This window comes from Lissotriton vulgaris, chromosome 9, assembly GCF_964263255.1.
Source record: "Lissotriton vulgaris chromosome 9, aLisVul1.2, whole genome shotgun sequence".
Lineage (NCBI taxonomy): Eukaryota > Metazoa > Chordata > Amphibia > Caudata > Salamandridae > Lissotriton > Lissotriton vulgaris.
This window is the reverse complement of record NC_141697.1, coordinates 518,175,534-518,202,779: the sequence shown is the minus strand read 5'-3', so window position 1 is coordinate 518,202,779 and position 27,246 is coordinate 518,175,534. Positions and strand designations below refer to the sequence as shown.

Here is a 27,246-nt window from a genome sequence, read left to right as displayed (position 1 = left end):
CTGAGAGAGTGTGCTCTGTTCCTTTGGCTGGCCTAAAGTATGAATTATTACCATGGAGGAATTAATACATTTTAATGAAGTTCTACAGTTGATGGGCAACCTGTTACTCTAAAATCTTTCCAAGATTCAGGAGATTGGTGATAAGGCGGTAGTTGGCAAGCTCTATGGGATCCTCTGTTAACTTCTTAAATAGGCACATAACAATTGAATATTTTAAGGCTCTAGGCACATGACCCTGACTGGGGTAGGAGTTTAGCATATGGAGGATGTTACAGGCAAGATTATCAATTTAGTACTTCAGGCAAACCACTGGACGAGGCTGTAGCCATGTTAAGAATGATTTCATCTTCTATGCTGCACTGAGAACTTGTAACAATGTAATTGGTATAAAAAAGTGTTTAATATGTCTGAAAATTTGGAGATATGAAAAACCTAGAAGAGAAGTCCACTGGGAAACCCTTGTTAAAGGTCTAAAGTTTGTTTTTGACACCTTTAAAATAAAGAAGTTCAACAGATCTTCACAGTTCTCAAGGTCGAAGAAGGGGGTGTTCTTGGCTCAGTATTCGACCTAGGAGGATCCTCAATAAAGTATTTGGAAGAGGCATGATCACATCTCGTCAAAACTATACCACTGATGTTCTTAAGGGAGGTGTGGGGTAGAAGTTAGCGACCTTCTCTTTGAACCAAAGCAGCAACAACTTCAAACAGGAACTATGCTCCTCTGACTGGAATAAGTTGAAGAAAGAACTAGGTAAGACAGTAGCAACACTATTAGAAATGATCTGATACTCCTCTCAATGGGAGAAAAACTAAATCAAGGCCCGATATAAGCAGCTTTCTTAGGCAAAGGATGCCAGGACGAAGTCTGGAATGAAATTAACACCTATGTGGATACATTTATACATGCACTGATCTGCTCACGGGAACTCTTGTACTATGTCCAGTTCAGTCTTTGGTCCTATCGAGATGAAATCTCACCGCCCTCTAAGGGTCCAGGCGGTGAAGCCGCTCCTCCTCCTTGGAAGGGTGAGGGGGGAGGATAGAAGGTAGGATGGGTAATGGACTGCCCCAGATGGAAAGGAGTTACCACCTTAGGCAGGAAAGCAGCCCTGGGTCTGAGAATCATTCTTTCAGCATGAATGGTCAAGAATGGGGGTTTCGAACTCAGAGCTTGAAGCTCACTTACCCTCCTTGCCGAGGTAATTGCAACCAGAAAAATAGTCTTGAAAGATAGTAGTCTCAAGGGACACTTGTGCAAGGGTTCAAAGGGAGAACCCATCAAGTAGGTTAAGACGAGATTTAAGTCCCATTGAGGCTAAATAAAAGAAGTGGGAAGATCTTTGTTGGCCAGACCCTTAATAAAACGTAATACAATAGGTGACATAAATAAAGAAGGTTGGTCGAGAAAACAAAGGAATGCCGACAAGGCCGATTAATAACCTTTTACAGTAGCCACAGCAAAACCCTGCTGGGGTAGAGAAAGAGCAAACTGAAGAATGTTGGATAAACAGGCCCTTAAGAGGTCAATAGACTTCTCCCCACACCATGAAATAAATTTAGACCACCTGTAAGAATAAATTGACTTGGTGGAATGCCGCTTAGCCGATAAAATAACATCCACCACGTCAGGCGGGAGAGAAAAAGAATTCCGGATGCCCCGTTGAATCTCCAGGCATGAAGGTGTAAGCTCTGGAGGTGGGGGTGTAGAACCTGCCCCTGCGACTGCGAGAGGAGGTCTGCCCTGAGAGGGAGAAGGAGCGGTGGGTACGAGGAGAGGTGGAGAAGATCTGTGTACCACACCCTTCTTGGTTATTCCGGGGCGATTAATATGATTTGGGCCCGGTCTTGGCGAATCTTCCTCAGAACCTGAGGAATCAAGGGTATGGGAGGAAACGCGTAAAGGAGTTGCGAGCTCCAACTCAACTGAAACGCGTCCCCCAAAGCTCCCTGCATCGGATACTGGAGACTGCAGAATGATGGGCAGTGAGCATTCTCGTGTGTGGCAAACAGGTCCACCCGAGGAATTTCCCACGTCCGGAAGACGTGACGAACCACCTCCGGATGAAGCCTCCACTCGTGGTCGGCAGAGAACTGCCGACTGAGACTGTCTGCACGTACGTTCAGAACTCCTGCCAGATGATTTGCCGTCAGATAAATCTGATGGTCCTGAGCCCAGGACCGAGACAATGCGACCTCACTCCTCCCTGTTTGTTGACATACCACATCGCGGTAGTGTTGTCCGTTAGGACTTGAACTGACTGACCGCGAAGGGAAGGGAGGAAGGCTTTGAGCACTAAACCTATTGGCCGCAACTCTAGAAGGTTGATGTGAAGCAACTTTTCCTTTGGAGACCAAAGACCCTTGGTCTCCAGGTCCACCAGATGAGCACCCCACCCTAGAGTGGATGCATCCATTATCACTGTGGCCACCGATGGAGGTAAGTGGAAGGGCTTTCCCTGAGACAGATAGCCTTCCACTCTCCACCAAGATAGATCCGCTGCAGCTTCTCTGGAGATCCTCACAGACTCCCTGAGATCTCTTTTGTGCGGATACCACTGCCTGCGGAGGCACCACTGAGGCGCCCTCATGTGCCAGCGTGCATGGTTGACCAACAGAATGCAGGAAGCAAACAGACCGAGCAGGCGAAGGACCTTCAGGACTGGAACAACCGCTCCATTGTAAAATAAGGGAATCATTTCCTGAATGTCGAGAATCCTTTGAGGAGGAGGGAATGCTCGACACACAGTAGTGTCCAGTACCGTCCCTATGAACAGGTTGCACTGAGAGGGCACCAGGTGAGACTTGGGCACATTTATCGAAAAACCCAACTTGTACAACAGCTGAGTTGTCACCTGCAGATGATGAAGCACCTTCTCTGGCGACCCCGCTTTGATCAGCCAGTCGTCCAGATAGGGGAAAACTGGAATTCCCGATCTTCTGAGATGGACTGCCACCACTGCCATCACCTTGGTGAAGACTCGAGGTACAGTAGTGAGTCCAAACGGGAGGACCGCAAACTGATAATGTGTCGACCCCACCCTGAAACGGAGATACTTCCTGTGCGACTTCAGGATCGGGATATGAAAATACGCGCCCTGCAAGTCGATCGACACCATCCAGTCCTCTTGCAGCAGCGCATGAAGAACCTGCGCTAGGGTGAGCATCTTTAACTTTTCTTGCTTCAGAAAAAGATTCAAGATCCTGAGATCCAGGATTGAACGCAACCCGCCATCCTTCTTGGGTATCAGGAAATACCGGGAGTAGCATCCCTGACCCCTTTCCTGCTCTGGAACTACTTCTATTGCACCTTTTCTCAACAAAGTCAAGACTTCCTCCTGCAGGAGAAGAAGGTTGCCCTCCGAGCAAGCCCCTTGGCAAGGAGGGTAATTTGGAGGAGATTCCTAAAAGGGTAGAGCATACCCATTTTCTACAAGATCTAGAACCCAAAAGGTCCGTAGTGACCGATTCCCAATCTTGTAGAAAATGGGTAAGCCGACCCCGACATGACCAGCATGATCCAGAATACTGAATCTAGGGCTGCTTTGCTGTGGTAAGAGGGGTAGAGGTAGAGGAGGAGGAGGAGGAGGGCTGACGACCTCGTGGGCCACCTCTGTTCCTGCCCCTATAAGATTTATATAGGGTGTTCTGCTGCTGAGGCTGCTTGTAGGACCGAAAGGACGACCTTCCGAAGCCCCTGTACATTCTATAAGAAGAACCCCTAGACTGTGTCTGCCGACCCAGAGACTTAGCCGTAGCCTTGCTATCCTTAAACCTCTCCAAAGCTGCATCCGCCTTCTTTCTAAAAAGACCTGAACCGTCAAATGGAAGGTCCAAAAGTGTTGCCTGGACATCTCATCAAACTCTGAAGATTTAAGCCATGCACTCCTCCTAGATGCAACCGAAGACCCCATTATCCTGGCTACAGAGTCCGCAGTATCAAGTCCACTTTGAATGACTTGCTTTGCAGCTGCCTGAGTGTCAGAAAAGACCTCATCAAAGTTCTTTCTGTCCTCCTCTGACAACTTCGGGGCAGGTTGACTTACAGAATCCATTAAAGCATAGACATATCTGCCCAAAAAGCAAGTGGCATTGGTGGATTGGAGAGCCACAGAAGCTGATGAAAATACCTTTTTAGCAGCCTGATCCATTCTCTTAGACTCTCTATCACCAGGAGTCTACGGAAAAGCTTCAGCCGATTTCTTGGAGCATGCAGCCTGAATAACCAAACTCTCAGGCGCAGGATGAGAAGATAAAAACTCCGGATCACCTGGAGCCGTCCTATAAAGTCTAGCAACTGACCTCGAAACTGCATTGCAGAAAAGGGTTTTTGCCAAACACCCAAAATCGGCTCTGTAATAGCTTCATTAAAAGGAAGCAAGGGCTCAATGACTGTAGAAGGAGAATGAAGCACCTCCGTCAGAATATTGGACTTAAATTCTGTAGTAGGGAGCTGCAAGTTCAAAAGATCAGCAGCCTTACGAATCACAACATGGTAAGGAACCACATCCTTGGAAGGAACATCAGAAGGAGGTGAAAGTTGCCATTCTGGAGATAAATCCAAACCACTTGCCTCCTTAGATCTTTAAAAAGGTCCTCAGACTCATGAAGCTCTCCTTCCTCCATCTCATTTTCTCTATAATGCTGCTCCTCCAGGAACCTCTGTGCCTCACGTCTGGACCTCACCTTCGGGCCAACTGAGTCATACATTAATCCGGCGTCGAACTCGGATCCAGCGGCGCCTTCGAAGTCGAACGAAGCCGCGCTGCCGGCGCCGGAGATGGAGGATTCGACGTCAGCGTTGACGTTCTTGGCGCCGGAAAATGACATGAAGGAACAGCAGGAAGAAATGGCAGGAAAGGAGATGGTGCATAAGCTTGTGGAACTCCCAAATTGAATGCCATAGGACCCATGGGACCCGAAGGTGCACCAGGGGGGTACATTGCCCTCAAAGACTCCGTACATCGCATTAAGGTAATGCGACGGATCTTGCCCTGGACCAGGAAATGGAGGGTACTCGTCTGGCATAGGCAAAGGAGCCACCGGATTCGGGCCTGCTGGAGCCGATGGTGTATCCACCGGATTCGATGGCGTTTCAGGTACAGGCACCTCTTCCACAGGAGCCAAATAATGTACCGAAGAAGACAAAGGATTCGGCGCCGGTGACTGCGCCGGTGACTGCTCTGCTGACTGCGCCGGTGAAACCACTGGAGCAACAACTCTCACCGGGGTTGGAGATGGAGATATATAGTCCTTCCGATGACGATGATCCTTCGAGGGTGACGACTAAACTTCCTCCGATAGGCACCGAGAGCCATGCCTCTTCTTCTTATGTTTCTTGGACTTTGAAACATGACCTGACGTCGACTTCAACTCTGATCCCGACCTCGATCTCGACCTGGCCTTCGATTTCCTCCTACCTCTCTTCTCTTTTCAAACTTTCGCCATAAACAGCTTGGCTTCCATTTCTTTCAAAGCCTTCGGGTTCATCTTCCTACAGGAAGAACAATCCTCGACATCATGGTCAGATGACAAACACCATACACAATCGTCGTGTGGGTCCGTTATGGACATATGTCGACCGCAATCCCTGCAAGGCTTAAAACCTGATTTTCTCGAAGACATCCTTGAGAAGAGAGAAAAAGAGAGAACAGGATCAACTGGAAAAAACAAAGTAACAAGCTACGGAGAGTCCCAGAAACCGTTGGCGTCGACAGCGCGGAAAAAATAGAACTGACTTCATCACACCGACGAGGCTCTCTTATGGGTCCAGTGACGTCAGCGAGGTCGCGAGCGGAGTCGTGCCTTTGTGACGTCGTCTACGTCCTCGTCGGCGTGGAGAGCTACAAAAGTTTCCGAATGTTGCTGGCGCAGGGGATATTCACAAGGTGAGGAATCCACTGGCAGATGTATCCATCAGAAACCAACGCTTTGCAAAACATTTCTGCCAGAACATGAAGGCATTTATGCAGACAGAATCCTTAAATCTGGTATGAGAAGAAATACAAAACTTTGGGAATGAAAAGTTACTTACTTGTGATCCTTATTCTCCATCAGGGGTTTGCTACTGATTTCAGTCAAAATACTGTGATGGAGAACAGTAATTAAGAGCATAAAGAGGTTTAAAAGGACTTACTCTGATCCTAGGCATCAGAAATCCAAAAGCAAAGTTTTCTCTCTTATTACACTGTTGATGACATCAATGATCAATATGCAGAACAAATTGAAAACACCACTCACTTTCAAAAGAGGAGCAGCAGTTGCAATAGCAGCAGCTGTAGCTGCTGCAATAATCCCAGCCGAATCCAGAGAACTTTGTGCTCGTCTTTGGTCAGTGTCTGCTTTCTTGCTCTCTTCGGCAGCAATATCTTGCAAAAGTTGTACTCTCACTTCTTTATTCACAGATGTCTCGGGTACCCTAGAATGATTTGAGAGGGGTTGCAAATAGTTTTACACATATTATTCCTACCATTCAACTACTAAAGATAAATCATACATTAGAAGCTTCGAGTATGCGTAGTTCAGGAATACAAGCTCATGCTCATCCTAGAATACAACATATTTAACCATTTATTACCTGGAATAATAGATACCTTGTACTGCAATTTAGGTTTTCGCTTGCTTTGCTTCAGACATTAAGTATTATTTCCAATTTACTGTACCAACTTGGTCTCAGCAAAGACAATAAACCATTATCTTAGTAAATACATATAATAAAAAAGTGAAGTGATACAAAAGATCCTAATAAATGTCTGTGTGTGTATTCCCACATATATTGTATGCGCATCCTGGCACCCACACTCTTCATGCTATTCATCAAAGGCTGTATTATACTTACCTCTTGAACTGAGAGAATTACTCCCCCCCATTCAAAATGGCTGGACTAAATGCCAGGGGCATATTATTTGCAGACTGTTGTCATTTAGATCCTCCCCACTTAGTACCTTCCTCCACCCCTTCTCCATTGTATACCTTAGAATGTTCCTACTGTTTATTCTGAAGCTTGCCTTAAAATGTTGAGATGGTTCCTGTGAGGCAAGCAGGCTGTGAAGCATTGGAGACGACCAATAAAACTTATTCAGAATCTTCTTTGGAGTTTTTTCTTTTACCATCAGCTGAACCTACTTACAACACAGACAATACACTTCTCTCAAAAAGTCTGAGGGCTCATGTACCCTTCTAGAAAAGTTCTGTTTCTTCGGCAAAGAACATGACCAGGAAATAAATTGCAGTAAAACCAAATACATGGTGTTCAATCCCCAGACAATAGCTTGGGAGAATGTAGTCCTGAAAGGCTTCATATTGGAAAGTGTTAGACCTGTCTGGCTTTTTGGCGTAGTCCCTTCTAACTATTATTTATTTTGTCCCCTTTTTGCCCCTCATACCCTTGATAATTTTTGTCCACTAACTTTTTCTAGGTGTTGGCCCAGGGGATAGGTGTTCTTTTCCCCCCTCATTATTTTTCACCTCAGGCCCAGAGGCCTGTTCTGACAGGAAAAGTTGGAACCACACAAAATGGTGGCTTCCAACTGCCCTAACTGTCACACTCAGAACTTGGCCATAGCCTATCATAGGGCGTTCTAGAACCTTCTGGTCCATTCTGGACCACTAAGGGTCAGCCTATATAAGGCGGAAAGCGGGGCAGCCATTTTGTCTTTCAGTGAGGAACAGCTGGAGTGAAGGTTGAGGTCTGGTAGGGGTAGGATCCTGAAGGGTGGTCTACTCTACAAGGGTTGCCCTCTGTCTAGGTATTTTCCCCCCAGGCCTGTTGTCCTAGCCGTGTTAGTTTCATCCTGCTGACCCTGGACAGCAAGGCGCCTCCAGTCAAGTAAAGGGGTTAATCCCAGTGGGCTGAGGAGCTGCAAGTGGCCCTGCGCTGAGAATTGATCTGGGTGCCCCCTCTATTATTTCACTTGCCCCTGTCCAGTATTGAGCGCTAGCAGAACTGTCAAGAATACGAAGGGCTGGGAGATTTACAAGTGATAAACCAGCTCTGCCTCCTATCTGTGAGGTGAACGCAGGGACTTGTCCTGCCTGAAGCGGAGATCTCTGTCCCTCCCCCTTACCGGTGTCTGGACCTGCCGAGTGGAGTGAAAGGGTTAATTGCCTTTCCATTGCTGCCTTGTTCCTTCGTGGGCCGGGCCCCCTGGGGTCTCGTATGCGCTCCTGAGACAGCGCGGTCTGAGTGAGAGGGGACGCAGGGACTGTGACCAGCGCTACTGTGCATTCTCGTTGGATCCGCTAATCCCCAGGAAGGGCCTAGGGTCGAGCAGGCCCACTGCAGAGCCGCTACCGGCGCCAAGCCGGCAGAGCAGGCTCAGGAGTCGTGTCGCTACTTCCCCGCGCATGCGTGTTGCGCTCCTGCCGAGGTGAGGAAAATCCAGACAACCGACGGCGAGGGAAACAGAGAGGAGCAGCCGCCGGGCATCGAGGCTCCGCATCAGAGCGGGAAACGTCTGCAGCAAGGACCCCTGCTTCGCTGAGGAGAAAGGAAGCGGGGCGGTCCATTTGTGACGAGCACTTCTGCCAGAGCGGTGGAAACCAGGCGATTCGATCCCTTGCCTCCGCACTAGCGAGGCGGGAGGTCGGGAGGCCCCGGGATCATTTGAAGGAATCGGAAGCCTTTGGCCTGTCTCCCTAAATCGGCGGAGACACGGGCCGGAGGGCCCAGACCCCCCCCTCACACCAAACGAAGTAAGGAGGGATTGAGTAGGGAGGGGGGAAAGTTTCAGGGGGAGAAGTGTCTCTCAGAAGAGCAGAGACTGTCGTCTGACTAGATCAGGACCAGGCTGGTGCTGGGGAGCGTCCCTCTGGTCCTGAGAAGTAACAGTTTATAATATAACATTGAAGGTGGAGTGAACTTACAAATGTAAACTGTTAGTCTGATTCAAATAACTCTAATGATAGCCCTAGTAGATAATTCAACGGCCAAGAGTTAGAGTAGAGGGAGGCTAATTAATTCTTCTATGAACTAAGGTGGGTAGAGAGTTAAGGTTAAAGCGTGTCAGAGGAGACTTCATCTGCAAATCTGGAATGCCGGGATCTGATCTAATGTAAAGTACTGACACTGCCTCTTTGAAAGAAAGGTTTGGGGTGAAAGTCATAGGAAGTCATAATACCAAAGTTTAAATGATTATAGAGCTTAATGAGATGTACTGCTAATTCTGTTTAATGTGGTGATTTGATATTTTTGGAAAGTACCATTATTTATTACCTGACAAATGTAAAGTAACTTGGAGTCTAATTGATAAATTGCTTAGCAGTTTAAGAGGTATAATTGCTGATACTTAAATAACCTGAAATGTCCTAAGCTGTAAATTTTGAAAACAAAGAGTATATTATTTTTATAAAGCAGCACTTATTTTTCCACATTTTGGTGTAGCGTTATTTTTGTGTGTTATTGCGTGGTTTTACTGTTGGGTGGTCTGCAACCTTCACACTGTGCCTCTGAAATGTATGTCTTGCCCTAGGCAAGGCTACCCCAGGTTCTAACAGAAAGGGTCTTTGAAATTGACTATTTAGGGGCGAGACTCTCCAACTCCCGTAGATGGACCGCACAAATTGAGAAAAGCTCATGGACTGTAAAGTATAGAGCTGGGACTATTACTAGGTCTGCTAATCGGGCCTCTTCATAGTCTATCAACATCTCTTGGACTGTGAAGCAAAGAGCTGGGACTATTATTAGGTCTGCTAATCGGGCCTTTTTATATTCTATCTCACCGGTCCTTTGGGATTTATTAGGCACAAGCATTTGGTGTAGCGTTGTGGGGCTTTTGCAAGCTTCACTTACTTGAGAGAGCTCAAGTACTGAGAATTCTTTTATGAAATCATTGTTAAGACTTCCCAATAGTGCTCAACTACTTCCACTAAGGTTCAATGTTAACCTAAAACCGATCTCGGATATAGATAGTCTAAAACCACGTTTATGTTGGATTAGGTTATGGACAACAGAGGAACTGGCACCCTATAAGGATAGTCTTAGGGAGATTTATGCTAACCACTTGTCACACACAATTCCCTGGCTATCTCATATAAAAACTTGGTTGACTAGGTTAGGACTGTGTGCATAATGGTCATATCCCACACAATGGATTGGTGTCAGTACAACGCGGATTATTACAACGCATTCCGTTACAACGGAATTTTTACAACGCAGGATCCATTACATCGGATTCCATTACAACGCATGGCATTACATAGCAGATGCTATTACAACGCATGGCATTACATCGTAAGTATAGGTAAGTATACCTTTTTTAAAAAAATGTTATTAAGTTAATTTAATTTATTTAATTTAATTAATTTAATTAAAATACATTTTAAAATAGCCATTAATTTAATTTAATAAAATAATATCTATTTAAAAAATTTAATTTTAATAAAAAAAGGAAATAATTTATTTTAATTAAAATAATGAAATTAATTTAATTAACATATTTAAATAATTGAAATTAAATTAATAGAAATAATTTATTTAATATAATTAATTTAATTTAAAAATGTAATTAATGTAATGAAATTAATTTAATTTATTAAATATATTTTAATTAATTTAAAAACGGTAAATATAATTTAATTATCCCAAAACACAAACCTACCCCTGAACCCTACAATACCCCAAAACCCAACCCCTGCCCTAAAACCTAAAAACACCCCTGTACCCCAAAACCCAAACCCTGCCCTAAAACCTAAAAACACCCCTGTACCCCAAAACCCAAACCCTGCCCTAAAACCTAAAAACACCCCTGTACCCCAAAACCCAAACCCTGCCCTAAAACCTAAAAACACCCCTGTACCCCAAAACCCAAACCCTGCCCTAAAACCTAAAAACACCCCTGTACCCCAAAACCCAAACCCTGCCCTAAAACCTAAAAACACCCCTGTACCCCAACACCCAAACCCTGCCCTAAAACCTAAAAACACCCCTGTACCCCAAAACCCAAACCCTACCCTAAAACCTAAAAACACCCCTGTACCCCAAAACCCAAACTCAGCCCTAAAACCTAAAAACACCCCTGTACCCCAAAACCCAAACCCTGCCCTAAAACCTAAAAACACCCCTGTACCCGAAAACCCAAACCCTGCCCTAAAACCTAAAAACACCCCTGTACCCCAAAACCCAAACCCTGCCCTAAAACCTAAAAACTCCCCTGTACCCCAAAACCCAAACCCTGCCCTAAAACCTAAAAACACCCCTGTACCCCAAAACCCAAACCCAGCCCTAAAACCTAAAAACACCCCTGTACCCCAAAACCCAAACCCAGCCCTAAAACTTAAAAACACCCCTGTACCCCAAAACCCAAACCCTGCCCTAAAACCTAAAAATACCCAAACACCCCAAAACATATACATCAGTACCCCAAAACATATACTCCTATACTCATACTTATTTAAAAAATTACTTAAATTAATATATTTAATTTATAATATTTAAAAACGAAATAAATATTTTTATTTATAATTAATAATAATTAAATCAATTATATAATATTAAATAAAATTTAAAAAAATTATATACTTACCAATACTTACGATGTAATGGTATGCGTTGTAATAGCATCTGCTATGTAATGCCATGCGTTGTAATGGCATCCGATGTAATGGATCCTGCGTTGTAATAGCTGCGTTGTAACAGCATTACGTTGTAATAGTTGCGTTGTAAGAGTAACATACCCCCACACAATACCAGAAAGTGCCAGAGAAACTGTAAAATCTTGTTACTGGAACACTGTTTAAGTACAGGTAGTCTTACAGATTGTTACATGTCTTTTAAGTGAGCCCCACAATGCAAAGAATTCAAGGATTATGTTAATCCCCCATTCCTAGAAGCCTAATCTATCACATTTAGGCTAAGGATTTTGCCCACAGCCTTTTCCCTGCTCATGGAACAAAAGTGATAACCTTACTAACCTATGCCCTATGTGCTGTAATGCTGTCGAGAATGAAGAGCATTTTTTTCTCTGTTGCGCCTATGTAAAGCAGCGTGCATACTGGATTGCCCCCCTTTGCCGGCTTCTCTGTCTTAAAGATTGGCACAATGCCATGAGAAATTGTAAAACAGACAACAGGAGTAGTATTATCTACTCAATCTCGAATTACTTGCTCTCAGTTTGGCATATTAGATCCAGGATTGCTGAAAATAAACTAAAAGCGTTCTAATGTGTTTTAATGTTCTTAAAGTGTACTTGCATGTTTCCATGAACCGACATAAAGCTCCAGATTGATTGACTGATTTACAAATCTTACATTCTGCTGACTTATGTTTAGGTTAAAGACAATAAATACACTGAAAATGTGGGTCATCAGTGTAAATGTTCTTGCTGCCACAAGATCGGTTTAAAAAAAAGAGGGTTTTTTTTTGTTGGCAGCCATGGTGACAGTTGGTGCAGTTGATTGTCAGACCAAATGATTCCCTGGTCCAGAAATTATACCATTCTTCCCTAAAAACAATCACAGAACAGTCATGCTGAAAATAGGGCTGGTTCATAGCCAAGGCAGGCTAAAATGTATACAATTTTAGGTTCACTGAACGGTTAGAGCAGAGCTCGGATAGGGGACTCCCTCACACATGACGTGCGGTAGAAATCTGAGCTATGGTGCCCTCTAGGGGGGGGGGGGGGTAGTAGAGCTTAAAGCTTCCACTGTGTTGGCTGAAGTCTGGGTTTTTCAAATGAGGTGGATGTGCTACTAAACAGAATATGTTGTTTCAGGCCTGTAGCCATTTTACATTGTATACTGTATGCTGTATATTTGACACTATATACTGCTATTTTAATATACAGAGGATTTCCAGCCTGACGACGGGGAATGCTTCAAGCATTCTGAATATATAAAAGATCCCATGTTGGAGAATAGTTTATTATGTTGTTTTTGTTCTTGGTATTTTTTATTGAGAGGAAGATGAAAACGCTAGCTGCCATCCCCTTGCACCACCCATGGCTAACACTTAGCCAGCGTGAGATACTGCTGCACACCTTGGTCTGTTGAAATGTGAACCCATGCGGGAGGTGGGGGGGGGGAATATCTAGTTACACCAAGCCCTCATTACTCCACCACCACCTGATTAAGAAGTTTATTTTATTCCCTTCGTGACTGAAAGGAACAGAAAACTGCCTTTTGCTACTGAAACCAGGATGTAATGTCTCTTTTGCCACTATCTTGCTCACCTGCTTTCACCCACCACAAGCGTCAGTACAGCAAAATTCACAGCCAAGTCGGGGGTGGAGGGGGTGAGGGTTCAGACAGTTATGAGGTCATTCAAAGAGCAAGGTCTTGAGGTCCTTTCTGAAGACTTGCAGTGTAGGGCTTCAACTGATGAGGAGTTCGTTCCAGGTCTTGGCCGCGATATAGGAGAAGGATCTGCCACCCATTCTGGGTCTCTGGATGGGGGGGTGGGGGGTTACGGCTGGGTCGGCGGAGCGATTTTTCTCTAGGGATCGTGGAAGGAGATTCTTTCGTTGAGGTATTGGGGTCCGGTGTTGTGAAGGGCTTTGTAGGCGTGTGTGAGCAGCTTGAAGGTAACACTCTTGTCGACAGGGAGCCAGTGGAGGTTGCCGAGGTACTGAGTGATGTGGTCAAGTCGAAGGATGCGGAGGATGAGTCTGGCTGAGACGTTCTGGATATTCTGGAGTTTGCGAAGGAGTAAATTGTTGATTACGGCGTAGAGAGCTTTTCCGTTATCCAGCCTGCTGGTGAGGCGTGCATGGGTGACGGTCTTCCTGGAGTCAGGGGGGGTCCATTTGAAGGTCTTGCGGAGTATGCGGAGGGTGTTGAAGCATGAGGAGGACACAGTGTTGATCTGTTGGTTCATGGTGGGTGAGGAGTAGAGTATGAAGCGGAGGTCGCAGGCATGGTCCGTGGGCCTGGGAGAGTTTTCGGGGGCAGGGGGCTACCAGGGGTCATCTTATGTGGCTGGGGTGGATCAGAGGACGAGGACTTCCGTTTTGTCCAAGTTGAGCTGCAGGCAGCTGCTGCTCATCCAGGATGCAACATCCTTCATTCCTTCCTGGAAACTGTGCCTGGTGATGGCGGATTCCTTGGTGAGGGAGAGGATGAGCAGGTTGTCGTAGGATACTATGCTGAGTCCGTGTTTTCTAACGATGGTTGCAAGGTGGGCCATGTAGATGTTGAAGAGTATGGGGCGGAGGGAAGATCCTTGGGGAACTCCGCATCTGATCTCAGTGGGTTTGGAGAGGGAGGGCAGGAGTCTTATTCTTTGTGTTCTGCCAGAGAGGAAAGAGCAAATCCAGTCTAGGGAAGTTTCCTGTATGCCGGCGTCATGGAGTCTGGTGTCTAGTGTGCGGTGGGAGAAGGTGTCTAGTGTGCGGTGGGAGAAGGTGCCAAAGGCTGCTGAGAGGTCTAGTAGGATGAGGGCTTTCGATGTGGCCTTGATCGAGGAGGGTGCAGATGTTGTCAGTGGCGGCTAAGAAGGCGGTCTCTGTGCTGTGATTGCTGCGGAATACGGATTGAGATGAGTCGAGGATGTTGTTTGTTTCTTTGAAGTTCGTTATCTGGGTGTTGACGATTCTCTCTAGGACTTTGGCAGCAAAGGGGGAGGAGAGAAATGGGCCTGTAGTTCCTGAGGTCCGTCGGGTCTGCGGAGGGCTTCTTGAGGAGAGGTTGGAAACATTTGTATATTGTGAAGCGTGTCATTTTCCATTTTTGGGTCCTATTTTTGGTACCTTATAGCGGCTCTAAAGGAGGCTGCCCCCTAGAGCCTTACAAGAGTTGGTTCAACACTGGAAGTCAAAGGAAAACAGGTGAAGCAAAGTCCATATCTGAGAAGGTGGAACATGAAAAAGATCCCACTACAGTAGTATTATCTCTAGAAAGATCTCTTTGAAAAATGCATCTATGATAAGAGAGGTTCCTTAGACATAAGACAGAATGTGCAAAGTTCTGTGGGCGTATCATGTACAGGGGGGTAAGCCGGATGAGGCATAAGTTCATGTTGGGCAATGTCTGGAGTAACTAGCAGGACACTAAAAAGTATCCAGGATTAGCTACATACAAAATAACATCTGTGCGGCAGACCTGGATCCAGCCTTTTGATACACTAAAGTCTCTATTCTTAACCTCATCAGGTTGTTTTCTGCCATTAAGTGTAAAAAAGACATGGTGTGACTTCACCCATACAAAGAGTCTAGGGCAATAAGAGCCATGTCGCAATCGGAGGTTAGTACACCACATCAGAGGGAGGGGTTTAGAAACTAAAGGTATATGAAAAGACCCAAGTTATTATATTAAACCAGGGTCAGCTCCCTGAAGGACTTGGCTCCAGTGATTATCCCAAAAGGTGAACAGGCTGGTCTGAATTCTTCCATTGGGAGAATCAATCTGGAGGGAGACCGAAGCCCAGGACATCACTGTACCAGTAAAGGCTTAAGCGACTTGGGGCACTCTTTGGCTGGAACAGAAGTAGTTAAACAATGACTGCTGGGCTTATTCTTGTATTTTTCAGTACTGTAAGGCCCCCCCATAAGGCAAGCAATCGTGAAGCGGACATATGATCATGGTACCAAATGCTCTGATATCACAGGTCATACAATCAAGGGTATGGTGTGCGGCTGTACCTCCAGAAATGTTCTGAGGAGGCTGAGTGAAGTTTAGTTAAAGTAGCTTCTCAGCACAAAGACCAGTGTTTGACCATAGGGATCCTGACAACAGCACCCCACTGTTAGGTCATAAATGTACCTCGGGTCTGCGCGCAATCTCAATCCTTAAACACACTGTGGTACCCCGCGTAGAGCAAAGGTTGTCTACTTATCAGGTCTAAGGGTTTTTCCTCTGCTCTGCTGGAGGCCTGACATAATAGATCAGAAGAGAACTGTGAAGCCACCAGTCTAGTTGTTTACTAGGGGCAAAGTCTCTGAACTGAAAGGGAAGTGGCACTTAAAAAAAAGTATTCTGTCTGTCAGGGGCTCTAGTCTAAAATGGAGCCATAAATGTTATAATTATTAGCTTGCTAATGCAGTGACCAGGACCATGACACAAGAAGCAGTGTTTCTTGGCTCAGGTAACGGAACACGTGTCTGCATGAACTGCATTCTTTTTTCACCTTCACTCACCTTGCATAAAGGAAATCAAAATGAGGAGGAAACTGGCAATAGGGGCGTTTCTACCACATTAGGATAAACAAAACGCATTTATTAATAAAAAATAGTCCACCTGCCTAAATCTCATGGGCAATGTCCCTTTTGCCCAATCTCTTAGGTCAGAGAGAAGAGAACGGTGCAAATGAACATTCTGAGGCTTCATCAAAATGCTATGCAAATACCCGATTCATGTGGTAGACATTCCTCACCAAGAATAAAAGTTGCATTCATGGAATAATTTCAATCCATTTTATATAAGTAATTGCATGCACTACCTGCTGAAAATCAACAAAGAAAAGATAACTTGATTAAAGAGTACATCAATGCTGGAAAAATAATTTTCAAGTAACGTTTCATATTCTACTGAAATGTAGTGACACTTACCTTGGTTTCAAGCATGCTCTAAAAGCTTCTTTTTGGCCTGCGGTATATTGAGAAATGCAAATATCGCCTGCACATAAAGAAAAAGTAACTTAAAGATGATCAACAGCATATAATAGATTTCTAGCAGACACTTAAATTCTACAATGAGAAAAACTAAATTGAATATAAAGTTTTAACAAATGATCTCCTTATCATAAAGAATACCCAAGACACCCCATTCAAACATGGGTAGGTCATTGTGCCATAAAACTTGTACTTACTTTGAAAAACATCCTCAGCTGCAAGTATTGCTTTACAATACATAAAAACAGTGACACAAGTTACACTCATGGATCAAGCCACACTGGGCCCTGTTTCAATAGTGGATATGAGAGACGAAAAACCCAATAAATGAAGGTTTTGTAGCAGGATTTCTATAGTTTGCTTCCTTCCAGTATTCACGTATTGCCCCTCAGCACTCAAGGATCCTAAACTGGTCTAGTAGTAATAAAAGAGGTGTGTAATTCTCGTACATGGTACTAGCTAGTGATAGTTAAGTGAACTAATAGTGGTGCATAGATAACCCACCAACCTCTACATTTCAATCCATCTATCACAGCAGAATTCCATTTGCAGGCAGAGAGACTAAGATAACAAAACAAAAAGCACAGAATGAACCCATTTACTCTGTGAGTGCAATTGGGGGTTTGTGGACAAAAGAGGGTTGCAAAAGGTGATATAATACCGCACATAAAATTAACCAAGTAAAACGCAGCAGAATCTGTGCAGAGACAATACCGCACAATCAGAGTTTTGCACTTTAGAATTGATGAAAACATGCAGTATTACCACATTACTCCCTATTTGGAGGAGAGGACTCTAAATGAGGAGGTCATACCACACCAAGTAAATACCTCACTCAGCACTATTGGCATTAACAATGTACCGTACCACCCAAGGGGCATACAGATACAGGTGGAAAACCTTACACGGACAGCTTACCTACAAAGCCTTCCAAGATGTTTAAGTGAATACTGTTGAGTGAGTTAATAAAACCAGTTAATTCTATGGGTAGAAAGTTTAAAGTGTATGGCTTGTGATACATAAATTGTTCTTATTACTATCATGGTTTCGATGACATGGAATCAGTTTAAGATATAGATGATTTACTTAGTGGGAATCTTTCAGAATTTTTTTTCTTCTGTTTTTACCTTGTATAGCTATAAGAAATGTCAAGCAGGGTCTTCCCACTTAATAAATAAACAGAACCCACGGACCACTGAAAAACGATAAATCATGTGACTGAAGAATTTCACAGGCTCATTGCAGCAAAATCTTTTAACTTGTGACACCTGAAAGTGAAAATTTGTTTCACAATTTTCCTTATAAGTTCTGGAGGAATAAACCATTATTCTGGAGGAACAAACCAAATATTTTGTTGCATATGTATTATTCCCGTTTTAGGTTTGTCTACATTATTACATCTGCCACAGATTCCTTTTGAGAAAAATTACACATGGTTCTATTAGTGCTAACCCCATATAAATTAATTTATATTTTTTTGTGCAGGTTTTCACTTTTTATAAACCAATGTGATAAAGGATGGAAAAATGAGTAGGGCATCATAAAACAAAATGCATCATCTTTTCGTTTCAACTATTCATTAACAAATGTATGAACACTTGGTAGGAATGAACTATATCATCTTCATGCACAGCCCCACAGTACCTCACAAATGAGTCCGATTTCCTGCTCGAAGTTTCCTGGAAAATTTACCATTAAACTTAATTTTTAGAGGGGTTTCCGCTTACTCAACTAGCAACCAGTCACCTTACTTGGGTCTTGATGCACTGACACTTCCTTGTACACAGCAACTGATTATTAATACCTTTTATTGGAGCATCATGTAAGAAGAAAATCTCCGAAGATCACACAAACATTCTGTCTAGCATAAACATACTGCTATTACCACCTTGTCTAGACTATCACTAACCGCCAAGCATCAGTATTTTACCAACCTACGATACTTTTAAGTAGTTTGGGAAAGCCCTCCAAAGACCTCCCTAACACCAAAACCGTACACACATTTCAATGAATACAAGCATAGAGATGGACCAGAAACCCAAATACCCGGAAAATAGCCACACAGGATGATAAACTGCTATGGAAATCTGGGAAACAAGTGGAAGCCAGACAGCACAGAAAGGCAAAATTTGTGATATACAAATACCTGTAAGACAACAGAAATATAAAGCATAAAAAGGAGGAAAAATAACTTGCAAGGATATATATCAACTGACATAAAAACAATATCTCATTCACATACTCGCGTATGTACACAGGCATAATGATACACAATACTCCGCATACAAGCAAATATTTAAACACGCTTAATCACAGACAGAAACACATACAGTTCAGCAAACAAACAGAGATCCAAATTCATGGACTTATCCTGTGTGCAGACAGGGTCACACTAGAATGATTGCTAAGCCATACAGAGCATACACACCGATGAAGATGCCCACGCAGTCATGCAAATGTCTGTACATGACGACACACTTCTCTTTATATATTGAGCAGGCAAGAAGAGAAGAATCAGCCATACATACAAGCTGTACAAAACAAACCGATCCACAGATGCAACATGTCTGCCTTCCTTCCCATTGTGGAAGTAACTCACCAGCTTCCATGCGAGGAGTTTTAATTGTGAATCAAAGAGGCAAGTTAAATGTGTCCCCTGTGGATCTTTTATGGTTTACATAGGTTACGAATTACCAATAGTTGTGATTTGGCTTCCTTTTGTTAAGGATTGTGTGCTGTGTCTCACCAATTTTATGTTCTGCAGGATAGGCTTGGAAGTGTGAGTAACCCAATAGGAGAGTGCACTGAAATGCACATCAATGCAAGCTCAGCATAATTCTAGTGCAGCCCCTTCTTTTCCTTACCACAACTCTACCTCTAGTAAAGACGTAGTGCAGCCTCTGCTCTGTTGCACAACTCGGATAGCAACCCACAATGACAGCCGTTCCTTCCATTTGCCCCTCGCACAACTAGAACACCAGCCCTCCTTCCACTTTCTGTTGGTTTGTTCCTTCTCATGCGTACCTTCTCCACCACCAACATCCTCATGTGCTCCAATCTTCTTGTTTGTTGCCATGATCTAAGTCCCCCAATTGTCTCCATCCTCCAGGGACTATGGATTATCTTAGACGCTTGCTGGCAAGAAGAATGCTACAGACTAATGAGGTCTGGCAGCAAGTGACTGTGATGCACCAGAGCTTGCAATGGGTAGAATGCCTTCTTGGACTACTCTTTATACAATTAGACTTTCTACTATGGAAAGGTTATCTGGAAGAAGAACAAACTCACCTTTGACTTCTGTACTCTAGTTTCTGTTCTGAAACTGCAAACAGGGCTTGCTCTCTCCGGCTATAAACTAATGGTTCTGTTGAGGTTTTTTTTTGTTTTGTTTTTTTTCTTTTTCCTTCCTTTCTTTTTCTCTTTTTTTCTTTGTCCTCATTAGCCACATAGTCGATCCAGGGGCGCTCCAACCACGAGACCCAATCTCCCCTGTATCACCAAGAGACCAAATAATGATCTCCTAAGACACAAGGAGGCAGACAAGATATCTCAGGCAATGAAGAACCCTGCACAAACTATCTCCATTCGGGCCATTTATTGGCAGGTAGTCCGACAGCAGTATGGCATAGGGTGCCTCCCATTGGGCAAGGAGATTTCGGCCTAATCATCGGACCCGGGGGAAAAAAAAAAACCCTGGGTTGGCTAATTATTCCGTCTCCACTCAATCAAGAAGTTCCAGAATCTCACAGAACGAGGACTACATATTCTAGCTAGATCTACCTTTGATGTTGCATATAATGAAGACAGCCACTCTGCATGTGTCGGGGAGTTTGTACTGACCCAGCTTTTACAGATTTCTCTTCTTGCTTGTAAAATAGCATAGAATAGAAATTCTCTATCTGATCCCTTGATATTCTCGTTCAGGCCAAAGATGATTAAAGACCATGAAAGTGGGATAGAGATTCTGAGAATTGATTCGAGTGATTTCTTGACTTCTTGCCAATAAGTAGCGATGTTCGGACACTCCCAAAACATATGTAGATCTGAGGCTGCTGGGAGAGAGCATTTACTACAGCATTTCCCGGGTTGAAATTTCGAGAGTTTCGACTAATGGTTCTGTTGAGTTGTCTTGTGGTCCGAATATCCCCTACTAGTGACGGGAATGAACTGCAGCAACGTTAGAATACAACCAATCATTCAGCAAGCCGACTGAACTTCAAGATCTCTCCACCTCACTAGATACTACTAACACCAGTCTGATAATAAAGTCTGATATGATCTGCATTACTCTAATTTAAGGATTCCTACCCACCTGATAGTCTAGGATGATAGCCCTGTCATGGTATAAGATGTCAACAATGGAAGTGTTGGAGCACAAAAGTAATGAAAGGATACACAGCATATGGGCAGAGAGCAACATTTGTCGACCTCAGCAGGGCATAATGTGATAGTAAAAATGTACGTGTCCAGTGAAACTAAAGCTTGCCAATACTGTGGCTATTAAGCTGGACATTAACAACTTTAGAATTAATAAAATTACAGAATCGTCTGAATAAACAAAAACTACAGAATATTAAACAGAAGAACAAACATACCTTTCTGTCTGCTGTTTTCCTTTTTACTGCTCTCCTCCTTCTTTAAAAGCGGGCTGGGGCCTGGGGAGCTTTTGGAATCTATCTTTAAATTTACCTTTGTGAAACAAGCAAAAGTATTAAGCTTTATTTGAACACAAATTATGTCTGCAATTAAGCAACGTTGCCCAAAATGAGATGTACAGCATTCTGATAAAATATGAAGTATCCTTTCAAAACACGGCATAGTTCTCTAATCTGTTCATATTTCTTTTTGTAGCGCAGAAAGTTGTAGTGTGTATTCATAGGACATTCAACTCTCTCACGTTCATCTATTCTCTCATGTGGTGATATTGCATTCCAAGGAAGTTGAAAGAAAAATGTGAATGGTCAATGCTTTAATGTGACAGAAGGGAGCTTGAGTATGGCAAGTCCGAGAAGAGCTTGAGAGGGGAAGGACCATCACGAATGTGAAAAGAGATGGCAAAGGCAAAACGGGGTAAGAGGAGCAATATCATACTTAGACGGACTTGATAGTGGTTTGGTACAGCAGGTTCAATGGCGCCACTTAGAATGTGTCACAGTAAAGTAGTTACTGAGCTATTCGACGGTGCTACAAGGTAAAGGGAACCACTATTCCCCCCAAATTTGGCTACTGCCTCAAAACTACAACACTCCTTAGCACACGTAAGATTATAATACATCTTGTATATGCCAGTGTTTCCACCAATTGTCACAATATAATAGAAATGAGTTCTTGTCCTTGTGCTTCAGTTTCAAATTAATTCCTGTTCACTGGAAATGTTCACACAGCCGACACGTGTTTCGTCGTTAGATGGGAATGTAACCCACAACTTTTTCAAGGCTGTACAGATTGAAAAGAAAAAACATTTCGCCATATGTATATATAATGCTATTAGATCTTGGTTTTAGAAGAGTATAGAAGATATCATTACTTCTTGTGTTACAGAAGTTGCTCACACCTTGATCCAATTGCATATTATAGTGACCAATACAAGCGGTGTCGGCTGTGTGAAAATTTCCAGTGAACAGGAATACATTTGAAACTGAAGCACAAGGACAATAACTAATTTCTATTATATTGTGACAATTGGTGGAAACACTGGCATATACAAGCTGTATTATAATCTTACGTGTGCTAAGGAGTGTTGCAATATCATACTTATATTAAAGGATCAGGATGAGGCATCTGATGAGGGCTCCATTTTGCAAGCAGAGCCAGCCTGCGTGGAGCTGGGAGGAAGAGGGAGAGAGAGATAGAGATAAGAAAAGAAGGTGGGCTCTTTGTGAAAGTGGGTTGTATTGTTGAGGAGACAGAAAAGAGAAGCAACATCAGAAGTTACATAAAAAAAATAAATCGAGATTCGCTATAGAATTTGTGTGCAGCAGATGAGAAGTAACTGGGAATTCTCTTGACACTATAAACCATGCACATTTTCAGTTTCCAGTTCATGGAACCATAACAAAGGCTTGACTCGTTTTGTGACCGACCCTCAGGCACAATAACAGCGATGATACAATTAAATGAGTACTTTTATACTTTGATTACGTCCAGTGGAAATAGAACATCAAGAGATTTCAGTACAAAATGAAAGGTTAACATTTTAGATCGTAGGTCATTTGAATCTTGATATAGTACATGTCTCGTCCCCGGAGGGACATCCTGGCGCTTGAAAGACAGGCCCTGGGGAAGAGGCAACATTAAAACAGACAGATTGGAAGGTGTTTTTTCAATTCAGGACACTCACGGGTGAACAGAGGAAGTTTGTTCAAGTGAAGTGCGCCAAAATGGGAAAAAGCGCTGCCTCCATGTATAGCAGTGCGAATGTGCCGTGGACATAGTAGCAAGTTCATCTGTCTTCAGCGCCAAGAAACCGCACGGTGATCGAGCGCTTTACAAGTCCCTTAACTTCAACTTCATTGATTGCTTGATTGCAGCTTTCTGTTTGGGACATAAAGGAGTGAGTCTGTTCTGACGGTACTTTGGGCCAGAGCCTGACAAGGCTTTCTAAGTCAGGCACGTCAGTTTGAATAGTGCTCTCTTACGGATGGGGATTCAGTGTAGGGCTCTGAGTACGGGGACTGATGGAGTTCATGGCAGCAGGTTGTTTCCTATACCGGCAGCAGTGTTTTGGATCACTTGCAGTTTTGACAGAAAATATTCTTTGAGGCGAGGAACAGGGCATTGCCATAGTCTATGCCAATAATGATTAGGGCCTGAATGAGAGACATGAGCTCAGCAGAAGCCACAGAAAGATTTTCTTGAGGAGACGCACGGTACCAAAGCAGATTCCACATAGGGAAGTTCATATTAGATAGCATACCGCATAGATAGTCATCTCTGGGTATGCCTAGCTTTCTTGTGGTTCAGCTGGGCAAAGGGGAAAGACCAAGTTTGCCATCCACCAATCCTCCTTTCAGTAGAGCTGAGCTTTGCCAAACAATAGAATCTCTGTCTTGTCCCCATTAAGTTGGAGACAGTTGAGCGACATCCAGATGGCAATCTCTCTTATGCATGTTTGATATTCTTCATGTCCTGCCCAAATGAGATGCCCAACTGGGTGTCATCAGAGTATGAAAATGTCTCAAACCCAAAGGGTTAACTGGTTGGGCTAAGAGAGCAACATAAATGTTAAAAAGTGTAGGGCTTAAGGAGGAGTGCTGCGGAACTCCCTTGTCTATGGTGATGGTGCTGGAGTGGAATGTACGCATAGAAACTGTTTGGACCCTATCTTTGAGGAAGTCCACCAGGCAGTTGAGGGCAGATCTCTGGATATCTAATAGAGTGTGGGATGGTATTGAACGCTTCTGAAAAGATTAGATACATTTTACGTCAGAAAAAAGGCTATAAAACTGGAGTTTGTGCTTATTATAGGAGATAAGAGTGTGCCAACAAAGCAGAACATGACTGACTCAACAATGAACCTCATTGGTTTCACCACACCGGTAGTAAACACTACCATATGAGGACTCTGAAGTTGAGGCTGGTGTCAATACTGAATCAGACACTCGATAAAACAATCCATTAGAACACTAAATGTTACACAAACCCAAAACTTCCCTTCCACGTACAAACTAAGCAAGCTACACCTTGACACATAACATGACAGTGTATTCCAGAAGTACTTTCTGAATAAACATAACCAACTGAAAGAGACACTGTTTAGCAACCATACAAATAAGGCTGGGTACAAGTGGACAACATCTGAAGGTAACTTAAAAGTCCCCCAGCTGGACATGCTCAACACTTTACAAACAATATAATAAAATCACAACTGACGGCATGATAAGGGGCCCTAAAAGTAAACACCACTTACCTGGTTTAACAATAACTGAGAGTCCATCTTTTTGGGAAGAGGCTGTGGCTCACAAATCGTTTCTGAAAAAAAAAGAAAATACAGTATGGGTAAGATGAATGCAAAATATTGCTGTTTTCACCTGCTTCGAAGCTGTTGTTCACACTCCTCAAATTTTCCAACTGTGCCATTAAGAGTCAAACATAACTACTCTGAAAAGGTGTTATTCTGCTCTTCCAAGTCCCTCCTATTTTCATATTTTACCACTTTTTTTATTAGGATTCTCTTTGTTCCCTGTAATATAATTCTCCGTTATGTGACCGTTCCCTACCTTCAGTCCCCAGAAGTATGATATCTCAAAGGGTGAGTGAGTGAGATGATTTACCCCAACCAACATTTGGGGTCCTTAAGGAACTGCAAACATACACATAAATATAGAGATTTACACCCATCACTTCATGTCATAGTGACAGTAATAGTGTTGTACATTATAAGTAATATACTTGGAATTAGTCATACATGGTTAGCATGTTTGTCATTTTTCTGGGATTTCACCACTAAATTGTTATTGGATTCTAATGAGCTTTTACACCTAATCTATAATCCAATTTTGTGAATTGTAACTTTTTGCGTGTCTTCATCGAATTTGGTAAATTGTTACTTTTTAAGTGTCTTGGGTTCTGATGACATCTACAATTCTATTTGATGCGCTTTAGAGTTCCAACATACTCTATTTCAGTGTCGTCACATGGCTGCCTAGATTAATAAACTGCAAACATGCAGCTCATAATGAATGCAATGTAAACAGTTATTTAAGCTGGCTGGAAGAAACACAGAGGAGGATGAGAAGCCAAAAATAAAAAACCCACGTTCTAGCTTCAGCGATTCAAATCAAAGGGTCGAAGTAAGATGATAAACTGAAGTGTGTCGCAGCCAAAGACCAACGTATTTCACATTAGTTAAATGACCAAAGATACGTTTCAGCATATATCTTGCCTTGTTAGGATTATGTTGATGGATAATCATTTAAAGAAACATCGATATGCCTCACCTCATTGAACCGGATCCGGCGGGGTTCATACCGCAGAGACAGACCAGCGATAACACCAAAAGGGTACTACACCTTATTGAAAAGGCCTCTCGCACTCAGGGGGAGTATATGCTCCTGGCCATTGACGCAGAGAAGGCCTTTGACAGGGTGCACTGGCCCTACCTGGAGCAAGTTCTGTCGAAATTTGGTTTTGGGGAAAAATTGTGCACAAAAATACTTAACTGTTACCGCTCACTTAATGCGACAGTCCGTGTGAACGCCCAGACATCGTCCCGATTCCCCATAAGCAGAGGTACAAGGCAGGGGTGTCCTCTTTCTCCCCTCCTCTTCGCGCTTTACATGGAGACACTGGCATGGCGAATCCGGCAGCACCCTCTCATTGCCGGGATTAAATTTGGTGGCGATACCCATACCATTAGCCTGTACGCAGACGATATTCTGCTCTCCCTCTCTAATCCGATCCAGACCCTGAGGGCTCTCTTCGTTGAGTTACACAGCTTTGCGCGGGCCTCCGGGTTCCAGATTAATATGGATAAATCTACCGCCCTCGACATTTTACTCGCACTGGACACTCTGGCTCACATTCGCGACGAACACTCGATACAGTGGTCCACTTCCCCCATTCCATACCTGGGAGTGCAATTGGGTGCCACCATCCCCGCCACCGTCGCTGCCAATTATGGGAGGCTGCGTACCCACATCCGCCAGGAGTTCGACCGTTGGAAACACCACACACTCTCCTGACTGGCCAGAATAGCAGTCACCAAGATGACCATTGTTAGACCTGTCAGCCCTAGGGTAGTCTTTCCTTATTTTTTTTGCCCTTGCATCATTTCTTCCCACCTTCTTTTTTGTTGGCCTTAGTTCTCCGAGCACCTTCCCATTGATAATGAATGCTATGGTGTAGGTGCTCTCTTCCCCGAACATGGCCGCCACTGACCCCTGCTACTGCAGCCTGGTCTTTTTAGGCGCACACTAGTTGCCAGGAGCTGGCTGGAACCCTTAAAACATTGTTGCCATACCAGCCTGCCTTGCCTGCCCATAGCTAGACTAGGGAAGCTCCTGGAACCTTCTAGAATAGGGGCAGAGTCTGTTTTTCCCGCCTTAGAGGGTGGTCACCTGACCTGGGTATATATAAAGAAAGGAGGGAAAGTTTTTAGTCAGTTGGGGCATCACTGACCTGGGGGACCCTACGCAGGAGACTTCGGCGGTAGGGCCTAGTCAGAAACCTATAGCACTGGGGGTGACAGGGTTTAGGCGCTGCCCACCAAGCTGTGTGAGGAACACTGAACTAGCCCACTGATCTGGCCCAGCGGGAGGAGAACCCAGGGACCACCTGCAGTGACCTGCTGAGGAAACTTGTCAAGCCTTCAACTCCAACCTCCCCCCCCCTTTCAAGCAACTATCTACAAAGGGCGTAGGAACCATCTAGCGCCAAGAAGAAACCCACCTGCTCTGACTATGACTACTGGGGATCAACCAGGTACTGGGCTGTGCCATCTCTGCTCCCTCTGTCTGCACCTGTGGCCCCTGCGCTGTCCTGCCTCATCACCTTGGTTATGACTGCCTGGTCGGCTAAACTGCCTTCACTGCCTACCCAGCGCTCCCTTACTGTGCCCCCTTGAGAAGCGCTGAGGTCCTGGAAGCTATTGTGCCTTGAAGCGTTGTGCCTGAGAAGCGCTATTACCTAGACTGCCTGTCCTGCTAGAACTGCTGTGACTGCCCCCTAGCGCGTGTCACCCAAGCGCTGGGCCCCCCTGGAGAAGCGC

General features: G+C 44.0%; 1 protein-coding gene across 2 annotated transcripts in view; it reads right to left on the bottom strand.

Moving 5' to 3' along the window:
* The window catches only part of KIAA0586 (KIAA0586 ortholog), a 637,696-nt gene that overhangs the window by 586,928 nt on the left and 23,522 nt on the right, over positions 1 to 27,246 (bottom strand). For both annotated transcript variants that reach the window (XM_086937986.1, XM_086937987.1), the window contains exons 2-5: positions 24,448 to 24,509; positions 21,134 to 21,227; positions 16,476 to 16,542; positions 6,238 to 6,415 (exon numbers count right to left, since the gene is read on the bottom strand). In XM_086937986.1, coding sequence (XP_086794112.1) covers positions 6,238 to 6,415; positions 16,476 to 16,542; positions 21,134 to 21,227; positions 24,448 to 24,509 — 401 coding nt within the window. The remainder of the gene's footprint in view (positions 1 to 6,237; positions 6,416 to 16,475; positions 16,543 to 21,133; positions 21,228 to 24,447; positions 24,510 to 27,246) is intronic.